Source organism: Salmo trutta, chromosome 1 (assembly GCF_901001165.1).
Source record: "Salmo trutta chromosome 1, fSalTru1.1, whole genome shotgun sequence".
NCBI lineage: Eukaryota > Metazoa > Chordata > Actinopteri > Salmoniformes > Salmonidae > Salmo > Salmo trutta.
Genome location: NC_042957.1, coordinates 43014459 through 43032109, shown reverse-complemented (window position 1 = coordinate 43032109; position 17651 = coordinate 43014459). Strand labels below are relative to the sequence as shown.

Here is a 17651-nt window from a genome sequence, read left to right as displayed (position 1 = left end):
ACTCATGGCTGCAACCCCCCCCCCCCCCACATCTATGTGTGACTTTTCTCCTCTCATATAGATACCAGGTATGGGGTGAGTCGCTGGACATGGTTAGGGAGTCCTCCTGGTTCTCCTCAATAGACCTCCGCAGTGGCTACTGGCAGGTGCCCCTCTCCCCAGAGGCCAGAGCCAAAGCTGCGTTCTCCACTAAAAGAGGACACTGGCAGTTCAAGGTCCTGTGCTTCTTCCTATGCAGCGCTCCAGCTACTTTTGAGCATTTGATGGACAGCGTGCTGGATGGCATCCCCCGACAGCAGTGTCTGGTATACCTCGATGACATTCTGGCCCATGGCAGCTCCTTCCAATTAGCCCTAGGGACGCTACGACGTGTACTGGAGAGGGTGGCTGCCGTAGGCCTGAAGCTCCACCCCAAGAAGTGCCACTTCATGAGGAGAGAGGTGTCCTTCTTGGGCCACCGAGTGGGGAAGGAGGGTATCAGCACCATGGAGGACAAGGTGGGGGCTGTCCGAGACTGGCCCACCCCAACTGACCAGCATCAGCTGAAGAGCTTCCTGGGCCTGGCCTCGGGAGGTTTGTACAGGGCTTCTCAAGCGTTGCTGCTTCCTGAACCGCCTGCTACCGTATAACAAGGCCTTCACTTGGACAGTGGAGTGTGAGGAGGCCTTCAACACCCTCAAATGTGCACTGATCGAGGCCCCCGTGCTACGGTGGGTAAAGGCGCAGCTAAGGCCACCATGGGAAAAGGTGGCAGCACTCTCACTCGCGACCAAAGGGTTGTGGTCAAAGTTTGAGAGACTGTGGCTGGCTGATGGCGTGCTACAGCGGGCATGGAAGGAGTCAGCTACGTGAGAGGAGAGGTGGCAGGTGGTGGTCCCAAAAGCATTGCGAGAGGCTGTACTCCAGAGTACTCATGGGGGGGATGGGGACTAGACACTTTGGGGTCACATAAACACTCCACCGCCTTCGACAGAGCTTTTACTGGGGGTAGCACAAGAGCACAAGAGGGACGTGGAGGACTTTTGCCGCTGCTGTGACAACTGCACAGTGAGAAAGGGCCCTCCAGGCCGCTCTCATGCTCAGCTCCAACTGATTCCAGTTGGGGCTCCCATGGAGATGGGTGAGAGTGTATGTAGTTGGGCCGTTCCCCACCACAGACAGTGGAAACCGCTGAGTGTTCACAGCCATGAACTATTTCACAAAATGGCCCAAGGCCTCTGCTCTGTCTGACCAGGAGGCAGAAACCATCGTCGACGCCCTGACAGCGGGGATGTTCAGCAGGTTTGGAGCTGCGGAGTCCATCCACAGCGACCAAGGCAGAAACTTTGAGTCACCATGTGTGAGAGGCTGGGTATGCACAAGACCCGCACTACTCCTCTCCATCCTTAAAGTGATGGCCTGGTGGAGTGCTTCAACAAAACGCTTGGACAGTAACTGGCCATTGTCTCTGCCAAACACCAGCGTGACTGGGACAAGCACCTGCCTATGGTCCTCATGGCATGCCGCTCCGCTGTCCAAGACTCCACCTCCTGCACGCCTGCCCTCCTCATGCTTGGGAGAGAGAACTGCACCCCTGCAGAGATGACGATTGGTCGGCCCCTGGATAGCCTTGCAGTTCCCCCGGGCCGGAGTATGCCCGGAGACCACTGGGTGGCTTCTGCAGTGTCCTGGAGAGGGTAGGGGAGGTTGTTTACCGGGTGCAGCTTACTCCCAGGGGGAGAAAGGTGGCACTGCACCGGGACAGGTTAGCCCCGTACAGATGGCCTCTTCTCCCCAAACCCCAGGGACCCCGACAATTCCCCTCTCTGGCAATGACATTCTCCAGGCACCCACCCCCAGGTGCCACAGACAAGGCTCCAGACAGCCCACTCCCCCAGTCTCCCACCCTGTGTCTCAGCGTGGTTCCACGGACTATATTCCCCGTTCCCACATCCTTGTCCCCCTATCCCTACTTTCATCCCATGGGCCCAAGAGGGGCAGCCCCCTGCCACAGACTGTGCCCCTTGTTTCACATCTGGACACTCTGCGACTATCACGGCCATGCAGGCAAAGGAGACCTCCGGGTTGTTCAAAGATTTTGTTTGTTCCCTGGGATGAGGGACTTTGTGGTGGGGGGGCTGTGTAGTGACCCACACAGACAGCGGTGTGTTATGTGTTATGCTATTAGTTGGTTGTGCTGTACTTACAGTGAGGGAAAAAAGTATTTGATCCCCTGCTGATTTTGTACGTTTGCCCACTGACAAAGAAATTATCAGTCTATAATTTGTATGGTAGGTTTATTTGAACAGTGAGAGACAGAATAACAACAAAAAAATCCAGAAAAACTCATGTCAAAAATGTTATAAAATGATTTGCATTTTAATGAGGGAAATAAGTATTTGACCCCTCTGCAAAACATGACTTAATACTTGGTGGCAAAACCCTTGTTGGAAATCACAGAGGTCAGACGTTTCTTGTAGTTGGCTACCAGGATTGAACACATCTCAGGAGGGATTTTGTCCCACACCTCTTTGCAGATCTTCTCCAAGTCATTAAGGTTTCGAGGCTGACGTTTGGCAACTCGAACCTTCAGCTCCCTCCACAGATTTTCTATGGGATTAAGGTCTAGAGTCTGGCTAGGCCACTGCAGGACCTTAATGTGCTTCTTCTTGAGCCACTCCTTTGTTGCCTTTGCCGTGTGTTTTGGGCCATTGTCATGCTGGAATACCCATCCACGACCCATTTTCAATGCCCTGGCTGAGGGAAGGAGGTTCTCACCCAAGATTTGACGGCACATGGCCCCGTCCATTGTCCTTTCGATGCGATGAATTTGTCCTGTCCCCTTAGCAGAAAAACACCCCCAAAGCATAATGTTTCCACCTCCATGTTTGAGGGTGGGGATGGTGTTCTTGGGGTCATAGGCAGCATTCCTCCTCCTCCAAACACGGCGAGTTGAGTTGATGCCAAAGAGCTCCATTTTGGTCTAATCTGGCCACAACACTTTCACCCAGGTGTACTCTGAATCATTCAGATGTTCATTGGCAAACTTCAGACGGGCATGTATATGTGCCTGCAGGGGGACCTTGCAGGCGCTGCAGGATTTCAGTCCTTCACGGTGTAGTGTGTTACAAATTGTTTTCTTGGTGACTATGGTCCCAGCTGCCTTGAGATCATTGACAAGATCCTCCCGTGTAGTTCTGGGCTGATTCCTCACCGTTCTCATGATCATTGCAACTCCACGATGTGAGATCTTGCATGGAGCCCCACCTGTATAAAAGACACCTGGGAGCCAGACATCTTTCTGATTGAGAGGGGGTCAAATACTTATTTCCCTCATTAAAATGCAAATCAATTCATAACATTTTTTACATGCATTTTTCTGAATTTGTTTGTTGTTATTCTGTCTCTCACTGTTCAAATAAACCTACCATTAAAATTATAGACTGATCATTTCTTTGTCAGTGGGCAAACGTACAAAGTCAGCAGGAGATCAAATACTTTTTTCCCTCACTGTACCAGTACTCAGTGTTCGCGGGGTCTGACATGCCAATCAACCAATCACGGGAATGCCTGAAATGTTCTGATGCCGGGCATCCTGGCGGTTGGTGGAATGGCGTGGCGTGGTGGGGGGTTTGGATAGGGGATGGAGCATTGCAAGTTAAGACCATGTTTAGCCATTGTTCTCTCTCTTACGTCTGGTCTTCACAAGAGAATGTCACGGTTGTTTTATAGGGTATCTTTCATTTATATGGCGTGGGCTACGGCCAAACAGTAGCCTGTGTGGAGTTGGGTTAATAAACCGTAAATTTGTAAACCCAAACCTCTGTCTGGACAGTTGTTCCTTTATGATCTAGCCAGGTTATTACAGTATCTTTATTTTTTGGAAGAGCACAGCGGGATGTGACATTAAACCGAATATAAACACAAATAGGATCTTAAAATAAAGTGTACTGGCTAAATTGTCTAATATAATTGTCCCAATGCAATTTCCATCCTAATAATTTTGCCACAATGGGGAGTGGTGGAAGTATGAAATCAAGCATTTCGCTAGACCCGCTATATATGTGTATGTGACCAATACAATTTGATTTGATTTGTATAGTTCTGACTTATACAAATTAAACGTCCAGAGTTTGATTCAAGTTGAAACATGATAATCAATTTATTTGTCGTTATTCTCTTTACAAAAATCAAAAGCAAAATGTAACAAAACGGATTCTGATCGAAAATGCAAATAAAGCCCTAGACACGTTTTCTCTCTTATCTAAATGAATGCAGCTCTTTTGTGTTACACACCGTGAATCATATCTTTTGCAAAAGCATCAAAAAGTGATACATAAACTGATACCAGGCTATACACACTTACATTTTGGGACCACATGAACACTTCTACTGTACTCACCGGTGGTGACATTGCTGGGCGTGAGGGTCAGATTCCACAGTGCCAACGTACGTGCTGAAACACAAGAGGAAAATCATATATTAATGCACCACTAAAATATACAGGAAACGCATGAATAAAACCATATTCCATTTACAATTAATTTATAGTCCTATTCAGGTTCGACATGAAGATGGATATGTGTCTGATCAATGCTGACAACAAGTAAAGAAAAAGAAAGAGACTCATAATGTCATAAAAGTCTTGGAATTATCTTCTTTGTATTCTGTCCCCCATTACCTTTAAAATGTGTTACCAGTCAACATAGACAATTAGGCACGCAAAACGCAACACTTAATATAATTGAAACAATCTGACAAGGTGGAACACAAGAGACAAAAGCGGAATCGTCTTAGATTAACATCTGCAGCAAAATGATGCTTGCCACTGTAACCAACCATTCCTTACGCCCCATTCCCCTTATCCCTCACCCGCCCCCTCATCCCACTCCTCTCCCCTTACATTCCCACAGCACTTCATTTCATGCTATGCATAATATATACATGGAAATATTCCCTTTTTCTCTCTGGCGTATGCTTTGATGTACAATTGCATTATTCAAATAGTGCAGGGTACATGGCACCCATGGAGCATGTTTCATTTGAGCCAGGGCCACATCGCATCTCGTCATGAAGGAAACCTAGCACTCATGACTGTCAAATAGTTCCTTCCAAACATAATTTCATGCCCGTCTACCTTCTCTTTTCCCCTCACTAAACTTAGATCAAAGGACAACTGGACAGAGGACGCTATCTATGTAAATAAAACATAAATATATATTCAAATATATAAAGTACAGGCAGTTTGGACTGTTTTTTAATAAGGTGATAAAGTCAGAGGCAGTCTCACATGAATGGACAGACCGTTCTTTCATTTCATCTTAGATCATCCTCAAGTCCTGAGCCGGGAATATAGAGGTCACACAGCACACTGTAGTGGCTCAAACACACAACCCATTTCATCCTCAAAACACAGCTAACTGTTTCCATGATACATCCTGTATCTTTGGTGTATTCATGTCCCATTGTGGTGGGAGTCCATGTTCATGTTTGGTACATGAGACTTGGCCTTGCTAGATGGCCATGTAATGTTGATGTGATGGTTGATAGCTACGATGCATTTTCACAGCCCCTAAAGGGTTCTCTTAGTCTGTTCCCCCTAACTGCCTCTGTGGCTGCCATCCGCTGACATAAAACAAGTTGTCCCAAGAACATGATTTCAACATAAACGGTTGTGTTATGTGCAGAGAAAGACACACACAGACACATATCCAAGCACTTAGCATGAATGCACACACGCTGTGAGCACTGTGAGGACATGCGGTCTGCTGGTTAGAGGGTAGGTCACACAGACAGCACACACAGTATGTGGGATGCTACATTGATAACACAAGACCTACAATCCATCCTCAGAATTATTCTATAATAGAGGAACTCCCCAGGGATGTACTCACTCGTGATGACTGTGTCCACTCTCCACAAACATTACCATAACATCCTCCCTTAACAGGCTCTGGACATGGCTTATGACAGTCTATCCTTTATAAATAGTTATAATTAGAGAAGCTGCACCCTATTCCCTACATAGTGCACTACTTTTGACCAGAACCCTATGGGCCCTGGTCAAAACTAGTACACTACATAGGGTGCCATTTGGGATTCAGACAATCATTCCAGAGAGACTTCAGGCCCCTAGTGATCCTATGCCCTTGGTTAAGGGGGTCTCTGCATGGGTAGATAATAAGTATGTCAAAGGACCAGGCCAATGAGATAACATGCCAATATAGTGCAAGCTGATCCCTGTGATCTCTCTGATACATCGAAAACCCATAGAGATACACAGTATTGAATTTGCTTTTCCATCTCAGTAAACAATTTTACAGTACTGTATGTATTCAATGGGAAATCTAACAGATCACCCATCTCCCAAGACCGAGCCCCATCTCATGATGTTCTTCTGTACAGTAGCAGAGGTCAATGCCCTCTATTCTACCAGACAGGGTCAGTGCGGCTGACTGAACGCAACTGAAGAGAGGTCATAGTCAGTTGTCCTCCAGCAAGTCACCCTACTGTAGCTCTCAGAGTGTACACTTCACACTGGTCTCAAAAACTCTATCAAGAAATCAAATATCACACATCTACATGAGACAGGCGCCACTCCTCAGTGCACTGGTGGTACTGTTGCCTCTAAACCAGCTACCATAACAATAGCCAACAGCATACCATCCTGCATCCCTCTGCTGGCTTGCCTCTGAAGCTAAGCAGATTTGGTCCTGGTCAGTCCTGGATGGGAGACCAGCTCCTGCTAAAAGTGGTGTTAGAGGACCAATGGGAGGCACTCTTTCCTCTGGTCTAAAATAAAATATCCCAATACCTCAGGACAGAAATTGAGGACATTGCCCTGTGTAGGGTGCTGTCTTTCAGATGGGATGTTAAAACCTCTTTGGGCTAGGGGCAGTATTCGGAAGTTTGGATGACTGACGTGCCCAAAGTAAATATGCATAGGATATGCATATACTTGGCAGCGTTGTAGAGAAAACACTCAGAAGTTTCTAAACCTGTTAAAATAATGTCTGTGAGTATAACAGAACTGATATGGCAGGAGAAAACCCAAGGAGAATCTATCTGTATTTTTTTTTTGAGGTCACAGGCTAGTTCAATGCTAGTCTATGGGATATTCAAAATAATTCCTCCCAGATTGCAGTTCCCATGGCTTCCACTAGATGTCAAGTCTTTAGAAAGGGTTTCAGGCTTGTTTTTTGAAAAATGAGCAAGTAGATGTAGTTTTCTAAGGTGTCCCTCGTTAGTACTCCAGTCTTGTGGTGCGCGTGAATGAGGGTGCGCAATTCGTTATTTATCTCCGGTATCGAACATACTACATTCCGTCTTAAATTTTATCGTTTATTTACATATTATGGTACCTGAGGATTGATTAGAAATGTTGTTTGACTTGTTTGGACAAAGTTTACCGGTAACATTTGGGATTCCTTTGTCTGCACGTTGAATGAATGGAACGGGTGGATTACTGAATCAAATGCACCAACTACACTGACTTTTTTGGGATATAAAAAAGGACTTTATCGAACAAAACAACCATTTGTTGTGTAGCTGGGACCCTTGGGATTGCAAACAGAGGAAGATCTTCAAAGGTAGGTGATTTATTTTATCATTATTTCTGAGTTTTGTGATGCCTCGGCCGGTTTGAAAAATGTTTTTAATGCTGGTGTATGCGGGGCACTGTCCTCAGATAATCGCATGGTATGCTTTCACTGTAAAGCCTTTTTAAAATCTGACAATGCGGTTCGATTAACAACAAGTTAAGCTTTTAAACGATGTAAGACACTTGTATTTTCATGAATGTTTAATATTAAAATTTTTGTATTTTGAATTTCGCGCTCTGCAATGTCACCGGATGTTGTCGAGGTGGGACGCTAGCAGAACACCTAGCCCACTGGTGTCCTGACTCTCTGTGGTCATTAAAGATCCCATGGCAATTATTGTAAGAGTAGCGGTGTAAACCCAGCGTTCTGGCTAAATTCCCAATCTGGCCATCATGGCCACCTAATTATCCCCAGCTTGTAACACTTCCCCAGGTTGTTTCTGTGAATAGTTCTCAGTCAACTTTCCTGGTTATAAAAAAACATACCACTCACATAAATGCTGTGCTCACGCTCCAGGAATTAGTCCAAGCATTCATTCATGTGACGAGTTAGCCCACACACACGTTCCAGTGATTCATGTCACCGTTGACTGGCGTGATGCAATTTGACAAGTTTATTGCTCAATTAATAAACCATGACTCATGCAAACCACAGATGTTAGAAACAGAGCCTAAATCAGGTGCAATCATCTTTTTACACCATTTCAAGTAAAATCAAGCTTTTTGTTCTCAATAATTGGCTTACTGTGATGATTGATGGATAGGCAGGCTAGGCAGTACCGCTCTCTCTCTCACCCACACACTGAAAGGTATTAGTAACTGTGTGGTGAGTACAGGATAAGCTCTGTAGATAAGAGATCTACCCAGACAAATCAGGGATAAATACAAATAGGCTAGAATGTAGGAATTACTTACCGTAGTCATTTCGGAATTTTTTTAAAGGGGACGTTCAATACCACAACCAATTCAACAACTTGTTGGTGTAATAGCATTGATAAATCCTGGCTGTGGTAGCATGTTGGCCTTCAGTGGCCCGTTAACCTCCTTGGGCAAGGTGGGACGTTTGCGCCCCACCTAGGCAACAGCCAGTGGAATCACGTGGCGAGAAATACAAATACCTCAAAAATGCTATAACTTTAATTTCTCAAACATATTACACCATTTTAAAGACAAGACTCTCGTTAATCTAACCACATTGTCCGATTTCAAAAAGGCTTTACAGCGAAAGCAAAACATTAGATTATGTCAGGAGAGTACCCTGCCAAAAATAATCACACAGCCATTTTCAAAGCAAGCATATATGTCACAAAAACCAAAACCACAGCTAAATGCAGCCCTAACCTTTGATGATCTTCATCAGATGACACTCCTAGGACATTATGTTATACAATACATGCATGTTTTGTTCAATCAAGTTCATATTTATATCAAAAACCAGCTTTTTACATTAGCATGTGATGTTCAGAACTAGCATACCCACCGCAAACCTTCGGTGAATTTACAAAATTACTCACGATTAACGTTCACAAAATACATAACAATTATTGAAAGAATTATAGATACAGAACTCCTTTATGCAATCGCGGTGTCAGATTTTAAAATAGCTTTTCGGCGAAAGCACATTTTGCAATATTCTGAGTAGATAGCCCGGCCATCACGGCTAGCTAATTTGACACCCACCAAGTTTGGCCCTCATCAAACTCAGATTTACTATAAGAAAAATTGGATTACCTTTGCTGTTCTTCGTCAGAATGCACTCCCAGGACTTCTACTTCAACAACAAATGTTGTTTTGGTTCCAAATAATCCATAGTTATATTCAAATACCTCCGTTTTGTTCGTGCGTTCAGGTCAGTATCCGAAAGGTGACGCGCGAGCGCATTTCGTGACAAAAAAATTCAAAACATTCCATTACCGTACTTCGAAGCATGTCGAACGCTGTTTAAAATAAATTTTTATGCGATTTTTCTCGTAAAATAGTGATAATATTCCAACCGGGCGACGTTGTATTCATTCAAAGGCTGAAAGAAAAAAATGGAGAATTCACATGAACGCGCATCTCCAGTGTCACTGTTCTCAGCCTGACCACTCACAAAATCTCCTGCTGTTTTTCACCCAGAGACAGGAGAGACGTCATTCCACTTTCTGGCGCCTTCTGAGAGCCAATGGAAGCCTTAGAAAATGTCACGTTACAGCAGAGATGCTGTATTTTCGATAGAGATGCCACAGAAGGAGAACAAATTGTCAGACAGGGCACTTCCTGTATTGAATCTTCTCAGGTTTTGGCCTGCCATATGAGTTCTGTTATACTCACAGACACCATTCAAACAGTTTTAGAAACTTTAGAGTGTTTTCTATCCAAATCTACTAATTATATGCATATTCTCATTTCTGGGCAAGAGTAGTAACCAGTTTAAATCGGGTATGTTTTTTATCCGGCGGTGCAAATACTGCCCCTAGCCCCAATTAAGGGGAGTCAGACATTTGAGATGAGATGTTAATTACTTTTTGATCCGCATACTTTACCTAAGCTTCCCTCCATAGGAAAACATGCTCTGAATTTTGAGAATGAAATGACAAAGCCTATAGAATAAACAACCAGTTATACAATTATGGGGGCTGTTTAATATCTTACTGGATGTATTAAGTTTACACAGCAGCAAGTAATAATGTGAGGGGGCCGCTGTAAATAACCCCATTGAAGTTTTCTGTTGAATAGTCACCATGGAAACAGAACAACTGCACAACCCCACCCCCCCACCCACAAGTTTGATATGTCAACGTCTATTGACGCCAGCCAGCCATCACCCTTCATTGCGCTGACTTCTAAACTGCAGTTCTTAGAACAGTTTATTGAAGTGGGCTGAGAGGATTGTGTTAATAGCTTGTCTATTAGATCCTGCGTGTTCTTTCTCAGCACTGCAAGAACCTTAATTATAAGCCACTACCACTATGTACACCTCCTTTCTCTGCTCATAATAATTTATCACAGTATTTTCTCTTTCTAGGTCAAAGTGGTGCTCATAAAGCCTATGGAACAAAAGGATTTGCATTATTCTTGCTTTTAACAAAGCTGTTCATTGCAACCAAATAGTGGCTAATGTGTGTCTCGTCCTTCGATATCCCTTCAAAATCACGTATAGCTAATTAAAGATCTGGGCACTGTGTGTGTGTGTGTGTGTGTGTGTGTGTGTGTGTGTGTGTGTGTGTGTGTGTGTGTGTGTGTGTGTGTGTGTGTGTGTGTGTGTGCATGTGTGTTACTGAACCATCGCTCGCTGGCCCAATTCCCACAAAGAGTTAATTGCACACAAGCTTATTTGATCCTTAAAGGAAGAAGAAAATAGCTTATTGCATTAGTAGTGAATGGCTTCCATCCAATTAGCAGGCTTATTCAAGGAAGACAACATCAATACTGCAGCTTCATCAGCAATTTTGCACAGATATACTATATTTCTGCATCAACATAAACTGCTGAACTGGCTATAACCTAAAGTTAAGGTAGCAGAGAAATATTTTCAGCATTAATAAACAATTAAAATACTGAGCTATATTGTAAGCAAACTTTTATTTTATTATATTATTTTATGCTAATACTATTACTCATAGAAATAGATTTTGTTTAACAAGTAATAGATTTTTTGTATATCCCCAAGCACACATCAAAATTCACAAAGAATATTTTAATTGGCCACAAAATCAACATTTTGCAATGGCCATCTCAATCTCCGAACTTGAAACCAATGAAAACTGGTGGTTTGAATTGTAGAGGGCGGTCCAAAAGCACAGACGAAGGATACCAAGGATCTAGAAGGAGTTTGTATGGAGAAGGATTGTGTATGGAGGAATGGTCTAAGCTGTGTGTTCTCTAACTCATACAACAGCTCAGTGTCGTCATCTTCGCAACGTGAGGTATTGAAAACAGGGGTGTCAATAATTTTGGAGAAAAAAAAAGTTTTGGAAAAAAAATTATATTACTTGGTAAACAAAATATCTTTCTCTGAGCAATAGTATTAGTATAAAATAATATAATTTCCCGCCATTTTTTAGAACATACAATGTAACTCAGTAGTTAAATTATATATTTTATATAGTAATTTTTGCACATTTTTTCAAGAGTGACAATAATTTTTGAACCCCAATGTATTTGCATAGTTTATTTGCAAAGCTTTAGTCTTGTCAGAGATGGGCAGTATTTCGCGTTTTGTACTACACTGGGCAGAACTACACACCAATGTATTTTCTAACAAGACAGTTTTGAAATCTGTCATTTCTATTTTCAAAATACTTTTCTATACCATTTTTTTATATAGCTGTTCACATTTTTGTTGTCCCCTTTCACTCTACATTGGTATCAAAAGTCTGATGGCACTAAGAGCATCTGCTAAATGAGCTAAATGTACAGTTCATTCAGAAAGTATTCAAACCCCTTTTGTTACGTTACAGCCTTATTCTGAAATTGATTAAATTACTTTTTTTTCTTGTCAATCTACACACAATATCCCATAACGACAAAGCAAAAACAGGTTTTTAGATTTTTTTGCTAATTTAATGACAAAGTGAATTTTTTTTTTAAATGTTTGCAAATGTATTACAAAATAAAAACAGAAATACCTTATTACATAAGTATTCAGACCCTTTGCTGTGAGACTTGAAATTGTTCTCAGGTGCATCCTGTTTCTACAACTTGATTGGAGTCAGCAGGAGCGGGTGCCCCCGTTGTGGGGGTAGAGGAGCGCGTCCGGGAGCACGCGGCGATGCTTCACCATCTCGGCGCTGTCATGGATCGCGTCGTCCAGACTATGGACCGCTGGGAGAGACGGGGAGTCCCTCCAGCGCCCCCACCAGCACAACAGGGGTCTCCACTACTCGCCTCCCCTGCACCCGGTCCCAGTGGGAGTCGTCTCGCCCTTCCCGGGGAGTTTGATGGGATGGCGGCACACTGCCAGGGGTTCCTGCTGCAGCTGGACCTGTATTTGGGGACCGTCCACCCGGCTCCTTCGGAATGTGAGAGGGTGTCCGCCCTCATCTTGTGCCTCTCGGGGAAAGCCCTGAGAGGCACGAGACGAGTGGGCTAATGCCGTGTGGACCACTTTGAGGAGTTCACCCGCCGCTTCTGGGCAGTCTTCGACCACCCGCCCGAGGGTAGAGCCGCAGGTGAACGTCTCTGCCATCTGAGGCAGGGGACGAGGAGCGCCCAGGAGTTCGCCCTGGACTTCCGGACCCTGGCCGCCGGAGCGGGCTGGAACGACAGGGCCCTGATCAACCACTATCACTGCAGCTTGCGCGAGGATGTCTGTCGGGAGTTGGCCTGCAGGGACACCACCCTCAACTTTGACCAGCTGGTGGACCTGTCCATCCGGCTGGATAACCTGCTGGTCACCCGCGGACGTTCAGACGCGGCTCTGTCGGTTCCATCTCCCAGGGAGGCCGGAGGGGGGCCTTCACGTGCACCATCCGTGGCCGCAGAGGTCACACTGCCGGTCGGTGTCGGGTTGGTTCCTCTGGGGTTTGAGGCAGCGGGCAGACCGCTCTGGTGTCATCCCAGGTGAGCTTGCACCATTCTCACCCAGAGCCCTCTGTTGCCCACCTGTTTTTGCAAGCCAACTTTCCTGAGTTTTCCCCGCATTCCCAGCATAAGGCGCTCATCGATTCAGGCGCGGCTGGGAATTTTATCGACAGAGCATTTGCCCATAGCTTAGGGATCTCCATTGTTCCAATGGTTAGGCCCTTTCCAGTTCACACGTTGGACAGTCGACCATTAGGGTCCGGCTTTATCAGGGAGGCCACCACTCCTTTGGTCATGGTGACGCAGGGGGGTCACAGGGAGAGAATCAGTCTCTTCCTCATTGACTATCCTGCGTTTCCCGTTGTGCAATGCCTTCCCTGGTTAGCCTGTCATGACCCCACTGTTTCATGGCAACGGAGGGCTCTCACGGGGTGGTTGCGAGAGTGCTCGGGAGGTGTTTGGGGGTTTCCATTGATGCTACTACGGTGGAAAGTCCAGACCAGGTCTCCACCGTGCGCATTCGCCCGAATATTCACGATTTGGCTCTTGCCTTCTCTAAGAAGAAGGCGACTCAATTACCACCCCATCGTCGGGGGGATTGTGCGATAAACCTTCAGGTAGACGCCGCACCTCCCAGGAGTTAAGTGTATCCCCTGTCACAGGCGGAGACGGTGGCTATGGAGACTCCGAATCTCTGCGTCAGGGGTACATTCGGTCCTCCACTTCACCCGCCTCCTCGAGTTTCTTTTTTGTGAAGGAGGGAGGTCTGTGCCTGTGTATTGACTATCGAGCCCTTAACTAGATCACTGTGAAGTACAGTTACCCGCTACATCTTATAGCCACAGCGATTGAGTCAATGCACGGGGCGCGCTTCTTCACTAAACTAGATCTCAGGAGCGCTTACAACCTGGTGCGTATCCGGGAGGGAGACGAGTGGAAGACGGCGTTCAGTACCACCTCAGGGCATTATGAGTACCTCGTCATGCCATACGGGTTGATGAATGCTCCGTCAGTCTTCCAAGCCTTTGTGGACGAGATTTTCAGGGACCTGCACGGGCAAGTTGTAGTGGTGTATATCGATGACATTCTGATTTACTCCGCTGCACGCGCCGAGCATGTGTCATTGGCGCGCAGGGTGCTTGGTCGACTGTTGGAGCATGACCTGTATGTCAATGCTAAGAAATGCCTGTTCTTCCAGCAGTCCGTCTCCTTCCTAGGATACCGCATTTCCACCTCAGGGGTGGAGATGGAGAGTGACTACATTTCAGCTGTGCGTAATTGGCCGACTCCCACCACGGTAAAGGAGGTGCAACGCTTTTTAGGGTTTGCCAATTACTGCCGGAGGTTTATCCGGGGTTTTGGTCAGGTAGCGGCTCCCATTACTTCACTGCTGAAGGGGGGCGTGGTGCGTTTGCAGTGGTCGGCTGAGGTGGACAGGGCTTTTGGTCACCTAAGGGCTCTGTTTACCTCGGCTCCCTTGCTGGCGCATCCAAATCCCTCTTTGGCGTTCACGGCGGAGGTGGACGCATCCGAGGCTGGGATAGGAGCCATGCTCTCTCAGCACTCGGGTATGCCACCGAAGCTCCACCCCTGTGCCTTCTTCTCGAAGAAGCTCAGCCCGGCGGAGCGAAACTATGATGTTGGGGACCGGGAGCTGTTGGCTGTGGTTGAGGGCGTTGAAGGCGTGGAGACATTGGCTTGAGGGGCCTCAACACCCTTTTCTCATCTGGACTGACCAGAGCAACCTGGAGTACATCCAGGCAGCGAGGAGACTGAATCCTCGTCAGGCAAGGTGGGCCATGTTTTTTACCCGTTAAGTTTTCACCATTTCTTTCAGACCAGGTTCCCAGAATGTTAAGGCAGACGCACTGTCCCGGCTGTATGACACAGAGGAGCGGCCCATGGATCCTACCCCCATACTGCCGGCCTCCTGCCTGGTGGCGCCGGTAGTATGGGAAGAGGATGCGGATATTGAGCGGGCGTTACGCTCCCCGCTCCCCTCCAGTGTCCCGCTGGGCATCTGTACGTTCCGTCTGCTGTCCATGACCGGTTGATCTATTGGGCCCTCACTTCACCCTCCTCTGGTCATCCAGGCATCTGGTCGGGCGGTGCGCTGTCTGTGGGAAGTACTGGTGGCCCACCTTGGCAAAGGACGTGAGGGTTTATGTTTCCTTCTGCTCGGTATGCGCCCAGGCTCCTAGGCACCTGCCTAGAGGTAAGCTACACCCCTTACCCGTTCCCCAACGGCCTTGGTCGCATCTGTCGGTCGATTTCCTCACCGATCTTCCTCCTTCACAGGGTAACACCACAGTCCTGGTCGTTGTGGACCGTTTTTTCCAAGTCCTGCCGTCTCCTCCCTCTGCCCAGTCTCCCTACGGCCCTACAGACTGCGGAGGCCTTGTTTACACACGTCTTCCGGCACTACGGGCTGCCTGAGGATATAGTTTCTGATCGGGGTCCCCAGTTCACTTCGAGGGTCTGGAGGGCGTTCATGGAACGTCTGGGGGTCTCGACCAACCTTACCTCGGTTTTCACCCCGAGATTAATGGGCAGGTGGAGAGAGTGAACCAGGATGTGGGTAGGTCTCTGCGGTCTTATTTTCAGGACCGGCCGGGGGAGTGGGCGGCGTTCGTGCCCTGGGCCGAGATGCTCAGAACTCGCTCCGCCACTCCGCCACTCTTCCACTAACCTCTCGCCCTTCCAGTGTGTCCTGGAATACCAGCTGGTTCTGGCGCCTTGGCATCAGAGTCAGACCGAGGCTCCTGCAGGGGATGACTGGTTCAGGCGCGCTGGGAGGGGTACGATCCGGAGGAGAGATGCTGGGTCCCGGTGGAGGACGTTTTGGACCCTTCTATTCTACGCGAGTTCCACCGTCTTCATCCGGATCGCCCTGCATCTCGCCCTCAGGGTTGTCCCCGAGGCTGGTGTCGGCGTGCTGCTGGAGCCGCGCATCAATGGGGGGGTACTGTCACGACTTCCGCTGAAGTTGGTCCCTCTCCTTGTTCGGGCGGCGTTCGGCGGTCGACGTCACCGGTCTTCTAGCCATCGCCGCTCCACCTTTCATTTCCCATTTGTTTTGTCTTGTTTTCCCGCACACCTGGTTCACATTCCCTCATCAGACTAAATGTATATTACCCTCTGTTTCCCCCATGTCTGTGTGTGGAATTGTTCTTTGTGTAGGGTGTTATGCTACAGGCTGGCTTGCGCTAGGTTTGTTTCAAACCTAGGTTTGTTTGTTTTGTTTAATACGGTTCATGTTACCGTGGTTGTGCTTTGTGCTGCCTCACCTGTGCCTTTGGGCCAGGGTGTATATTAAAGTTATCCTGTTATCACCCATCTCTGCTCTCCTGCACCTGACTTCCCGGCAACCAGTCACTCACCCCGTTACACATCCTTTCTCAGTAACCATCTTTTAACAGACTGGGTAAAAGGGAATCAAAGAAGTGATAAAGATAAAGATTCACATTGAATCCAATTTTAAACACTATCATGGTGAGTGAGAGATATGGATGATTTCATCCTTGATATGACTAGATAATGTGCTTGACATGATTTTCTCGATGCTCCGATGATTAAGCTCTTCACCTTTCATAGCCCTCTGTATAGCCAACTGTACACCTGTCTGAAGGTTTGTGCTACAGGTCAAACTGTTTCATTACAAGGGAAATGAGTCTTGAATCTTGTCAGTCAAACCCTCATAATGTTGGAAGCTGTAAAGACAGGCCTATGAAGTGTGCTCTATAACCTGACATCTCTTCCCCATGCAGTCTCTGATAACTTAGAGATAATCCATCATCATAGATCTTATCGGATCTGAGCTCCATCAAATCATTTCCTCAAACACACTGCGTTTACACATAGAGCACAGAGCAACCGCTCCACATAATCTTTTTGATTGGCCTTTGAAGTGAAAGTGAGGGGTGAACGGTGCGAGGGGTGGGAGGACTATGCAATCATCACAGACTACTCCTAGATTGATACTGAGGGTAACTGAGGTGCAACTCTAAGTCCCATCACTATCACAGACGATTAGACAGTCTTGATAAACTGTTCATGCAAAAAGATCCCACAACCTATGGAAATCTCCTGCCCACACCTTTGTCATGTAGTCAAGTCAACTTGTCCGAAATGGCACCCTAATCATTTTATAGTGCACTAATTTTGAGCCTATTCCTTATATTTTAAATTTAAATTAAACCTTTATTTAACTGGCTCAGTTGGTAGAGCATGGTGTTTGCAACGCCAGGATTGTGGGTTCGATTCCCACGGGGACCAGTACGGGGGAAAAAAATGTATGAAATGTATGCATTCACTACTGTAAGTCGCTCTGGATAAGAGCGTCTGCTAAAAATGACTAAAATGTAAAAAAAAATAATAATAATGTAACTAAGCAAGTCAGTTAAGAACAAATTCTTATTTACAATAACGGCCTACCCCGGCCAAACCCGGACGACGCTGGGCCAATTCTGCGCCGCCCTATGGGACTCCCAATCACGGCCAGATGTGATACTGCCTGGATTCAAACCAGGTACATTCGTGACACCTCTGAGATGCAGTGCCTTAGACC

General features: G+C 46.6%; 1 protein-coding gene across 1 annotated transcript in view; it reads right to left on the bottom strand.

The window, feature by feature from the left end:
* Positions 1 to 17651, bottom strand: part of LOC115196407 (corticotropin-releasing factor receptor 1) — a 192767-nt gene that overhangs the window by 103333 nt on the left and 71783 nt on the right. The window contains exon 3 of the mRNA XM_029757219.1: positions 4382 to 4435. Coding sequence (XP_029613079.1) covers positions 4382 to 4435 — 54 coding nt within the window. The remainder of the gene's footprint in view (positions 1 to 4381; positions 4436 to 17651) is intronic.